The following is a 12,927-nucleotide window of genomic DNA, read 5'->3' as shown; positions in this document are numbered from 1 at the left end:
TATGATCCACACATACATTAAAACCAATTATATGATGTACCGTATTTTCCGGACTATAAGACACACCGGACCATAAGACGCACCTCAATTTTCAGAAGGAAAATAGGGAAAAAAATAATAATGTGTCAAATCGGGGTCCATCTTACAGTCCGAATTCAGCTTACCAGGGAAGGGATCCGACACAGGTCGAGGAGTGGTCACAGGGGTCGTTCGGTGTTCCAGGCTCGTGGCCTCTAGCAAATCTCTTCCCAAGCTGGAGCGTTGGCGGCTCTGTGCTGGGGCAGGGGTGCTGGGGAAGGGGGGCAGTGCTTCGGCGCGGACACTGTGCTGAGGCAGGGGCGCAGTGCTGTGGCAGGGGGGCAGTGTTGTGCACTGGGCTGGGGCACTGTGCTGGGGAAAGGGGGCTGTGCTGGGGAATGTGTGATCGACAATATTGAAATCGTTCAACGCTTGTTTCCCAGCCTCTTTCCACCGTCTGGGAAAGAATGATGGGGACAGAACAATTACTGTTAGATCAATCTGTCCCCATACAGTATCATGTTATCAGCAGCATATCTACAGTTTACACCGGCGATGTGCTGCTGAGAACAATGATTTTTGTTCCAGCATAAACAATCCAATCACTCAATGAATATGCAGCGTTTTGCTTGTTTAGTATAATACACCCCATAGTCCTCCATCTAGTATAATGTGCACCACAGTCCTCCATATTGTAAAATGCACACCCCATAGTCCTCCATATAATATAATATGCCCTATAATCCTCCATATAGTATAATATACTCTTCAGTCCTCCATATAGTATTATACACTTCCCATAGTCCTCCATATAGTATCATAAACTCCTCATAGTCCTCCATATATTAAAATACACTGCTCCGTCCTCCACATAGTATAATACACTCCTCATAGTGCTCCATATAGTATAATGCACCACCATAGTCATCCATGTAGTACAATTCACTTCCCATAGTATAATGCACCCCATAGTTCTTCATATAGTATAATGCATTCCCCATAGTCCTCTGTACAGTATAATGCAGCCACCCCACAGAGTATAATGTAACCCCCCCATAGAATATGATGCAGCCCCCCTCATATAGTATAAGGTAGCCCCCTCATACAGTATGATGCAATCACCCCTCATAGAATATAAATATAATACAGCCCCCCATAATATATAATGTAGCCCCAAATAAAATATAATACAGCCTACCTCCCCATAGAATATAATGAAGCCCCATAAGAGTGTGATGCAATCCTCCATCATAAAATCTAATACAGCCCCCCATAGAATATAATGTAAGCCCCCATAGAGTATAATAGAGTATAATACAGCCCCCTCCCCATAGAATATAATGTAGCCCCTATAGAATATAATGCAGCCCCCCATAGTATATAAGACAGCCTCCCCCATAGAATATAATGTACCCCCCATAGTATAGAACACAGCCACATAGTATATAACACAGCTTCCCCCATAGAATATAATATACTCCCCAATAGTACATAGCACAGCCTGCATAGTATATAGCGCAGCCCGCCTAGTATATAGCGCAGCCCACATCCCCCCCCAGAATGGCCCCACAATACAGTACTCACTGTTGTAGTTAAAAAAAACCTCGCAATCCTTTCCTCTCCTCGTGCCCCCGCTGCTCTCAGCTGGCTCCTGTCTCAGCAGCTGCACACAGTGAGTGCGCAATGACATTGTGCACCCGCAGTGTCAGAGGCAAAGCGGGGAATGATGGGAGAGGGAGCGTCATCTGACGCTCTCTCCAATGCGATGGGGGGAGTCAGCGCTGGTGGCAGGCAGCCCCCCCCTGCCTCATGGGCCCCATAGCGACTGCGTGATGTGCCGCTACCTGGGGCCCTAGGCAGCTGCCTGGTCTGCCTGCTCCTAACGCCGGCCCTGCCCATCACAGTATGATTCTCCAACTGTAATCCCCACACAGCCCTCCATACAGTATAATGAGCACATAAAGTCCTCCATACAGTACAATGGCTCCACATAGATCTTTTGATAAAACACTCCGGGATCGCCTTTGCTGGGGTCAAAGGTCACGTGCGTTCAGCATGAAACTCAGGCGCAGAGCTGGGATTCGGGTACAACTGACACTGGGTCAGGTTTATTAACGGTGAAAGCAATGCAAAAAGGAAATAAAACATAAAACAAATCCTTGCCTATCCGGCACTAACTAAACAATGGACAACCTAACTACCAACTGGCGGGCTTCTCCCGTCCAGCCAAACCACAGTTGCAGTGGGCACTGCTTTCACTCACGTGTGTCTCTCACACAGACAGGCTCTCTGTGTTCCCAGGCTGAGACACTCACACAACCACCTGGCATCCTTTTATATCCACCTCCCATTATTCATTAGCAAGCAGGTGCGATACTGACCAGACTAGGCCACATAGGAAAGGAATCTGGGCGAGATATACCTGCCCTCATCCACTATTCCCACATGATTCTCACATATCCCCCCCCTCTGCTCAGACCACTCCGGTCGAGCAATGACACCCGCCAAACAGTGCACTCGGGACAGGGCATCTGCATTCCCCATCTGTACCCCTGGGCGGTGTTCCACCGTAAAAGTGTAGGCCTGCAGGGCAAGGAACCACCGGGTCACCCGGCTATTCCGTTCCTTGTTCAAGTGCATCCACTTGAGAGGGGCATGGTCAGTGATCAGCCTGAACTTTCGGCCCACCAGGTAATATTTGAGGGCCTCTAGAGCCCACTTAATGGCTAGGCACTCTTTTTCTATGACTGCATACCTTTGCTCGTGTTTATTCATCTTCCTGCTGAGATAGAGGACTGGGTGTTCCACTCCGTCCCTCACTTGTGAGAGTACGTCCCCGATACCGGTATCAGAGGCATCCGTTTGTACCACAAACTCGCTGTGGAAGTCCGGGGTCACCAGTACGGGCTGAGAGCAAAGTGCCCATTTTAGGCTATGGAAGGCTTCTTCAGCCGCTAAACTCCATTTAATCATGACGGAGTCTTTCCCTTTTGTAAGATCCGTCAGGGGGTAGCGATGGCTGCAAAATTGAGTATGAACCGGTGATAATAGCCGACGATCCCCAGGAAGGCTTACACCTGCTCCTTGTTGACAGGTTGCGGCCAGTCCTGAACCGCCTGAATCTTATCAACCTGGGGTTTAAGAACACCCCTCCCAATTACATACCCCAAATACCGGGCTTCTTCTATACCGATGTGACATTTCTTGGGGTTCGCGGTTAGACCTGCCTCCCACAGGTCGTCAATCACAGCTTGTACTTTCTGGAGATGAGTCTCCCAGTCCAAGCTGTAAATGACAATGTCATCCAAATAGGCCGAAGTGTACTGCCTATGTGGCCTCAGGACTCGATCCATCAGTCTCTGGAAGGTCGCCGGTGCTCCGTGCAGTCCAAACGGCATATACACATACTGAAATAGACCTTCCGGGGTAGCAAATTCCATCTTTTCTCTGGCAGCCTCCGCCAGAGGGATCTGCCAATACCCCTTTGTTAGGTCTAGGGTCGTAATATACCGGGCTTTTCCTAACCGATCTATTAACTCGTCGACCCGGGGCATAGGGTAGGCATCAAATTTTGAGACCGCATTCAGTTTCCTGAAGTCATTGCAGAACCGGATGGTGCCGTCCGGTTTAGGAGTTAGCACAATCGGGCTGGACCACGCACTGTGCGATTCCTCAATGACAGCTAACTCTAACATTGCCTTCACTTCTCGGGAAACGGCTTCACGGCGCGCTTCCGGGATCCGGTAGGGCTTTACGTGAACTGTGACACCAGGTTCCATTACGATGTCATGTTTCATTAGCATAGTCTGCCCGGGTTTTTCTGAGAAAAACTTTTGGTTGTGAAGTAGAAACTGCCTGACCTCAGTCTTTTGCCGCTCTGAGAGAGTCTCTGCAACCCGTACATCCGGTACGGTATGCGAGCAGACGGGACGGGCCAGCTCCGCTGACAAGGCAGACCAATCTTTCCAGGGTTTTATCAGATTTACATGATAAATCTGTTCAGGTTTCCGTTTACCTGCCTGGTATACTTTGTAGTTTACTTCACCAACTCTTTCCTTAATCTCAAAGGGGCCCTGCCACTTTGCCAGGAACTTACTGTCCACCGTGGGGACCAGGATCAACACCCTATCTCCGGGTGCAAACGTACGGATCTTGGCGCCCCTATCATAGATTCTTTTTTGGGCTCCTTGAGCCTGCATCATGTGTTCTTTGACGATAGGCATAACAGCCGCAACACGGTCCTGCATTTGTGTGACGTGATCTATCACCGTTTTAAACGGAGTGACCTGACCCTCCCAGGTTTCTTTTGCAACGTCTAACAGTCCGCGAGGACGTCGGGCGTACAATAACTCGAAAGGCGAGAATCCCGTGGAAGACTGGGGTACTTCCCTGATGGCAAAAAGCAAATACAGAAGTAAATAGTCCCAGTTCTTCCCATCCTTGTCTATCACCTTTCTCAGCATCTGCTTCAGAGTTTTATTGAACTGTTCGACCAACCCGTCTGTTTGAGGGTGATACACGGATGTGCGTAACGGTTCGATTTGTAACAATCGGCAGAGCTCCTTCATTACCCTGGACATAAAGGGGGTCCCCTGGTCGGTGAGTATCTGTTTTGGTATACCGACCCGACTAAACACATGCACCAGTTCCTTGGCAATCGTCTTGGTGGCCGTGTTACGCAAAGGGATGGCCTCCGGGTAACGAGTGGCATAATCCAAGGTGACCAGGATATGTTGGTGTCCACGTGCAGACCGTGGAAGGGGCCCAACTAAATCCATCCCAATCCTCTCAAACGGGACTTCAATAATAGGTAGGGGTACCAAAGGGCTACAGAACCGGGGCTTAGGCACAGAGGCTTGGCAGTCAGGAACAGTGTAATATCCTTTCGGTGGTTTTCTGGACTCCGAGGTGACCTCCCATCACATGTCCGTGGGCCAGGTCCAGCACCTGCCGCCTGTAGGGTTTTGGCACGACTAATAGTTGCTCCGTATCTTCCCCCTTTTTCTCTATCTGATAGAGTAAATCATTCTCCAGAACCATGTAAGGATATGCCAGCCTAGAGCCAGGTTCTACGGGTACCCCATTTATCACTTTTACATTTGTCCTAGCCTGAGAAATTGTAGGATCCTTTATTTGCTTGCTTTGGAAGTCATCTTTCTGAACTTCTAAATCCGGCAAACGGGGAGGTGGACGGCTGTCGGCCTCCTCCTCTTCCCTGGTCTCCTCCGTATCCCCCGCCATGACTGAAAACGGGAACTGCAGGTCATTTCCAGCAGACTCTTCCAGGGGTTCGGGACCCACACGCGCCCTGGGAGAAGAATCATGTACACTATTACCCTGGGGTATCAACTGATTCTCCCACAATTGCCAGAAGTGGGGAAAATCCCGGCCCAAGATAACATCATGCAATAACGCAGGGACGAGTCCCACTTTGTTGCACAGAGTAATAGGAAGTAGTAATGCATATGACCGTGGTGAGGTACGAACAGGTGTCTCCATGCACACACGTTACAGAAAATTTGTCTGATGGTCCAGTCGGGGCTGACACCAGACTGGCCTTCACCAGAGTCACCACACTTCCCGAGTCTAACAATGCCACCACATTTTTTCCATCAACAGTTAAATCACACAAGTGTTTTTCCACATCCTTTTGACCGGCATTCACACTCACTACCCGTGCAACCATAGACATGCGGTTTTTAGAGTCTGTGATGTCGCACTGCATGGGTTCAGTAGTGACCGGACAGTTCGCAGCAATATGTCCCATCTCTTGGCAGCGGAAACACCTAACGGGCCCCTTGCTTCGACCATAGTTCGTTACTCTCGGCCTCGCAGTGCGGGCAGTCCCGTTTTCCTCCCCCACTGTCTTAGGGATTTTTCCTTCTCCCCTACTCCCTGGAACAGTCTTACCGGTTCCACGTGGAGATGATGAAGAACGAGGTGGGGTAGCGTCGTCTCGGAGTCCTTCCGCCACGGAGTAACGTTCAACCAAATTCACAAGTTGATCTGCCGTCGTAGGATTTCCATGGCTTACCCACTTCCTCAGGGCTGGCGGTAGAGCTCTCAGGTACTTGTCCATGACGACTCTCTGGATTATCTCTGGTGCTGTCAACACCTCGGGTTGTAGCCACTTCTTCGTCACGTGGATCAGGTCGAACATCTGTGACCGCGGTGGTTTATCCGGCTGATAAGTCCATTGATGCACTCTCTGTGCACGGACAGCGGTCGTCACTCCCAGCTGGGCCAAGATCTCCGCTTTCAGTTTGTCAAAAGTCCTAAGTCATAATATGCCTTTTGGGCCTCACCGGAAAGAAACGGGGCAATCAGGCCGGCCCATCGTGCCTTCGGCCATTTTTCTCGCACCGCCGTCCGTTCAAACGTGGTCAGGTACGCCTCGACGTCATCTTCGGTCGTCATCTTCTGCCAGTACCGACTCACATGAATCACTCTCGACTCGGCTTCCAGGTTAAGCTCAGGTAAGCTTGCCAGGAGCTGCGCCACCTGCTGGAGAAGCGAACGATCGGTAACTGTCATGTCCACCAACTCCTTCAGCTGGGCCATCATCACCCGATTAGCTTCTTGCTGGACGGCGGTGGACTGTACCAGCGCTTTCACCACATCCTCCATGCTCATGCTTGCAACGTGATGCCCGCGTTCTCCACCACAATGTGATAAAACAGTCCGGGATCGCCTTTGCTGGGGTCAAAGGTCACGTGCGTTCAGCATGAAACTCAGGCGCAGAGCTGGGATTCGGGTACAACTGACACTGGGTCAGGTTTGTTAATGGTGAAAGCAATGCAAAAAGGAAATAAAACATAAAACAAACCCTTGCCTGTCCGGCACTAACTAAACAATGGACAACCTAACTACCAACTGGCGGGCTTCTCCCGTCCAGCCAAACCACAGTTGCAGTGGGCACTGCTTTCACTCACGTGTGTCTCACACAGACAGGCTCTCTGTGTCCCCAGGCTGAGACACTCACACAACCACCTGGCATCCTTTTATATCCACCTCCCATTATTCATTAGCAAGCAGGTGCGATACTGACCAGACTAGGCCACATAGGAAAGGAATCTGGGCGAGATATACCTGCCCTCATCCACTATTCCCACATGATTCTCACAATCTCTATAGACTATAATGGCTCCACATAGTCCTCCATACAATGTAATGGCCCCCACGTAGTCCTGCATAAAGTGTAATGGGCCCTGTTATGAATGGGTCACCGAGGAGGATAGCAGGACCAGGCTAAGCCACCAGAAAACCAGAGAGGTTGGTAACTAAGCGGATTGCAGACCCTTGATACTATCCACACAACTAGCATTAGCTGTGGAGCGAACCTACGATGCCCTAGATGCCTCGGCACAGCCGGAGAGCTAACTCAGCCTAAAGCAAGAAAGGTAAAATCTAAACTGCCCCGAAGCAGACCCCAAAGGAATAGATAGCCCCCAAACATATATTGTCGGTAAGAAAAGATGAAAACACAAACGCAGGCAGAAAAATAGACTGAGCAAATGATGGGGACCAATCTGACTAGACAGGACAGAAAAGGAAAGACACTGTCTGCAATCACGCAAAAAACCCTGAAAAATCCAACACGTCTGATGCACAAAAAATACTGAAGTCACACGACTTCGCCCCCACTATATCAGCACTCTGGTATATTCTGAAAGCAAAGCAAAAAGAGACCAATATAACAGGGGACAGAACAAACTAACACAAGCAGTAACATATTAGCGGTGATCCAGCACAGCCCCAGCAGCAGCAAGCTTGACCCGCACAAAGCAGAGATAGACAAAACCAGATCAAATGCGAAAAGATAATCAAATGAACCACTTAGCTGAACCATGCAGGAACAGAGCAGGAGACTTCAGACCTAAGAAGGCACAGGAAGAAAATCACCAGCAGGGATGGAAGGAAGTCAGCTGTCTTAAATACACCAGTCAGAAACCCCAGATCTCCAATCGTCATCATCATTATCAGGTGGCCAGCCTCTGTCAATCTGACTAGCTCCACTACCTCCAGTAACCACCAGAGGGAGCCCACAAAGAGAACTTGCAACACCTCTGTCAATCTGACCAGCTCCACTACCTTCAGTAACCACCAGAGGGAGCCCAGAAAGAGAATTCACAACAGCGCCCCCACATAGTGCTCCATGAAGTATAATGGCCTCACGATACTCCATACTATAAAATTGTCCTACATAGTGATCCATACAGTATAATGACCTCATATTAGAAAAAGCAAAAAGCAAACAAATACACTCATGTATAAGCCAATCCGAGTATAAGCCGAGGCACCTAATTTTTCCACGAAAAACTTTGAAAATGTATTGACTACATTAGAGTACAAGCCGGGTATGCATTGTCCCCTAATCTCTATTCTGGTATGCATTGTTCCTTATCCCCATCCTTGTCTGCATGGCTCCTTTACCCCATCCTTGTATGCATGGCTCTTTATCCCCATCCTTGTATGCATGGCTCCTTTATCCCCACCCTTGTATGCATGGCTCCTTTATCCCCACCCTTGTATGCATGGCTCCTTTATCCCCACCCTTGTATGCATGGCTCCTTATCCCCATCCTTGTATGCATGGCTCCTTTATCCCCACCCTTGTATGCATGGCTCCTTTATCCCCACCCTTGTATGCATGGCTCCTTTATCCCCACCCTTGTATGCATGGCTCCTTTATCCCCATCCTTGTATGCATGGCCCCAATGAGAAAAGCATTAAAAAAATCATACTTGCCTTCCCTGCGCGCCCTCGCAGCATCTTGTTCCGGTGCCAGCAGCATCTGCGGCCGAGCGATCACATGTCCCCCCACTCATTAAGGTATTGAATATTCACCTCTCTCCATGCCTATGGGAGTGGAGAGTGGTGAATATTCATTACTTTAATGAGCAGGCACCCGTGACCGCTCGGCAGCTGTTGGAAGCTGGCGACTGCTGCTGACACTGTGTGCGCTATAAGAGAAATGAATATTCATTGCTGGCGCAGTAAAAATTCATTTTTCTTTAGCAGCTGGCACAGGCTTTAGCTGTAACAATGCTAGTTAGTTGTAATAATGCTAATCACTTGGGAGTGATATGAGGTATCACAGGAACAGTTGCTATTTAAAAGTCCGGCTGTTTTATGTCATTCCTCATAAAGCACATCACAGGAAAATTTAAATACAGCCCTTGTCCTGCACAAAGTGAAGCCTAAAGTAAACTCCATACAATAGTGCGGGTTCGCCCCCTTGGGATAGAGTCCAGCTCCTTAGTCCTTTTGCAAAGGCACACAATCCTGGAGGTCTGCAAACCACCACACACAGGCATAGGTCTCATTTTACAATATGATCCTCACCCAGGAATGGAGAACAGCCTTCCCGCCCAACTATTCAGTTTCTCACGATCAACTTGTCATGGCTCATGGCCGATTAACCCCTCTTAGTAGTATGTGTACTAGAGCATTACTCCAGGTTTATATCATGGATGACAACCACCTCTATGACATATATCTCCCATCCACAATGTGTCCGGCAGTCACCTTTTACACTGTGTCTGTATATTTATATTTGCATTACTTTTCAGACGGGTTCCATGCAGAATCCTCCTAAAAATAGACATTGTGTGCATGTACCCTACGACTATGTGCACACGATTTGTTGTGAATCCACAGCGTTTTTTCTACACCGAAAACGCAAGGATTCCTAAAGCTAGGTTAGTCAATGAGAATCCAGAATTGTTGTATGCATAATGCGGAAAATTCCATTCTGATTTGCAGCTTTTTATTTTCCACAGCATGTCAATTCTTTTTGTGGATATGCAGCGTTTTTCACCCATTGACTTCCATTGAGTCTCTCAAATGTGCAGCAAATATGCAGGTGTAAAAAGGTTTGCGGATTTCATGTGGATTTGGTGCCAAGAACGCAGCAGATTTATTAAAAGGCCATGATGTCAGAAGGAGAATGTGTGGGTGGAGAATCTAGAATAGAGCCTATCTTGGTTGAAGCACATCAACAATGGAGGTTGGACTGGAAAATTACATTTTTTATTTTGTTTTTTTAAAAAATATTTTATCTTTATATAGCTAACAAATCCGCATACAAATCCGCATGAAATCTGCACATAAAACTTGCGGAATTTCCACTGCATTGTCTGCCAAGAGATGCAGAAATTTCCGCAAGCAAATCCTCAACGTGCGCACATAGCCAAGTCAATAAAGACCAAACTTCGGCGGTTACTCTCACTTCATATCAACAAATAGACAATTTATATGTTTTGTGGAAATTTTGCAAGTTCGCTTGGGTGTGTGAATTCCACCAGTTGGTTTGTTTCTTTTATACATTGCTTGTTTTCTGTTTTTAACCCTCTTTCTTTAAACATTTTAAAACCAATCCTATATGGCATGTCAATTAAGCTTCAGGGAAGGGGATTTATCCTTCTGTATTTTGTTTTACAGTGTGGTCTATTTTGTGATTTCATTTTTTGTTTAGGAGGAGAAACCCTGGGGACAGGGAGAAAGCTCTGGAGATAATGTTACCAATGGTACAGCATGAAGACCAAGTTGCCTCTGACGTGTACTGTTTGGTGGGAAGAATCTACAAAGATACATTTCTGGATTCCAATTTCACTGATGAGGAGAGCCGAGACAAAGGCACATACTGGTCAGTGGGCAATGAAGTCTTTAGTCTGCCTACTTAAAGGGAATCTGTCACCTATTTTCTCGACTATCAGCTGCCGGCACCGCCATCAAGGGGATTATCATACAGCATTACAGAATGCTGTAGATAAGCCCCTGATGGCGGTGCCGGCAGCTGATAGTTGAGAAAATAGGTGACAGATTCCCTTTAAGTTTAAAAAAAAAAATTCTTCTGGGTATGACATGAACAATGCTTCCAGGTGACTTCTGGTATAATATTAAGCATATGTTACTACAGGAAAGGGATACTGTATGCTTATCTTCAAAACAATTGTTCCTGACAGTTGATAAATGTTCTAGAAATACATTTTCATTGCTAAATAATGTATTACACTACTTGGATGACGCAGTGCAATGTGAACACTACCTGCACATATTACTAAATCAGTTATGGTATTTTTGTATGTAATATTTGTATGGCACACAACATCCAATTTGTGGTACACTCCATTTTCAGCTAAACTAATGGCAGTGTTGTTCAACCAGGAGATAATGGATGAAAAATACAGTAGTGGATTTAGCAATGTATAAGTGCAATCATATTCCAGGCTGTGTTAATCAGTCTTGAAAAGCCTGTGGTTTATACATAGTTAATATCTGTGAATTTTCATGTTTTATTAATTTCTTGGCTTTCATTTTCCAATGAAGGGCTGTGGCAGCGTTAACTTAGGAGAAGAAAGCAATATATTGCTTAAAAACATCAATGTATGCCATAGCACAGAAAAATACAATATCAACACTTCCCAGTCTATTAAATCTGCAGCATGAATGGTTATAAAAATGGCCCCAATAAAATATGTAGAATTCATTGTATATTCAGTAATCATCATGTTGTGCTTATACATGTTCATTTTATTTCCTCATTTCTAAACTGTGTAGAAGGCAATACTTCTGCAAAGGAACGGGTGTAGGGTCCAGCTTTGAGCATCTGCATGACCCCATCACCTCAAGTTTTAAAACATATTATGTATTAGACTGATGTCATTGACTAAAATAGCTATTGATGCCAGACATAGACCCTCTGTTACACCAAACCGTGACATGAGTGGATTTTTCTTGGACATCTTTTGCAAGCAGCAGAGGATCACCAGTGTAAGAATGTATTGTCTGCTATATTAGGGTGTTATAGGAGCAGATTTTGTGTTAAAGAGAATCAAACAGCTGGTACATGCAACCTGATCCACAGGCAGCATTCATAAGACACTGGCTGCATGATTTCAGCCATGTATAGCTCTGAAATTCTGCGGCACTTCAGAGAAAAGCATAGTTGCCCTGGAGTGACCGGTCTCACTCTACAGCTATGCAGGGAGAGACCTGTCAGTCAGTGACAATGGGTGGGGAGAAATCGCCAGGGACTCACCTGTCCAAGTAGCCTCATCTGCGGTTCAGGCAGGCAGCTATTAAAGTATGTCTTTCTCTGAAATGCCGAAGTGTTTCAGAGTTATATATACTGTAGCTGGAACCATGTAGTCACGATCTGATTCATGCTGCCCGTGAATCGGGCAGTATTTATCAGCTGTCAGGTTCCTTTTAACATGTTATTTGAGCATTTTTATTTAACCCCTTACGAATGTGACAAATTTCTGTTTTTTTGCATTTTCATTTTTCTGCTCTTCCCAGAGCCATAACTTTTTTTTTTATTATTATTTCTTGTCCACATAGACAAGTGAGGGCTTGTTTTTATGCGGGACAAGTTGAACTTTGGAATGACATCATTAGTTTTACCAAATGTATGTATAGAACAGGAAAATGATTCCAAGTGCGGTGACGTGATAAAAATTGCAATTTTGACAGTTTTCTGGGAATTGTTTCTACGGTGTACATTTTGTGGTAAAAATGACCTTGCGATATGGTTCTCCTCACCAGTACAATTACGGTGATAACAAACCCATTTTTTATATTATTTTAGTGGTGGGAAAAAAATTAGACGTTTGAAAATTCATGTTTTCATTTTTTGGTCGATGGAGCTATGTGATGACTTAATTTTTGTAGGGTGAGATATTTTATATTGATACCATTTTGGGATATAGATATGACCATTTGGTTACTTGTTACAGCATTTTTTGTGGTATTGTGACAATAAAAAAAAGTTATTTTGGCATTGTTGAATTTTTTTCCCAATTTCAGTGTTTGCTGATCTGGTTAATTATTTTTGTATTTTGAAGGATCAGACTTTTCTCAACACAGCCATACCACATATGTGAATTTTTAAAAAAAAATAATTTAT

General features: G+C 46.0%; 1 protein-coding gene across 2 annotated transcripts in view; it reads left to right on the top strand.

Moving 5' to 3' along the window:
* Nucleotides 1–12,927, top strand: part of MAP3K5 (mitogen-activated protein kinase kinase kinase 5) — a 339,184-nt gene that overhangs the window by 152,710 nt on the left and 173,547 nt on the right. For both annotated transcript variants that reach the window (XM_073575888.1, XM_073575887.1), the window contains exon 7: nt 10,495–10,665. In XM_073575888.1, coding sequence (XP_073431989.1) covers nt 10,495–10,665 — 171 coding nt within the window. The remainder of the gene's footprint in view (nt 1–10,494; nt 10,666–12,927) is intronic.

Source organism: Dendrobates tinctorius, unplaced genomic scaffold, assembly GCF_039654945.1.
Source record: "Dendrobates tinctorius isolate UK_male_01 unplaced genomic scaffold, ASM3965494v1 ptg000046l, whole genome shotgun sequence".
Taxonomy (NCBI): domain Eukaryota; kingdom Metazoa; phylum Chordata; class Amphibia; order Anura; family Dendrobatidae; genus Dendrobates; species Dendrobates tinctorius.
The sequence above is the reverse complement of the archived record's forward strand: the minus strand, read 5'-3'. Positions and strand labels throughout refer to the sequence as shown.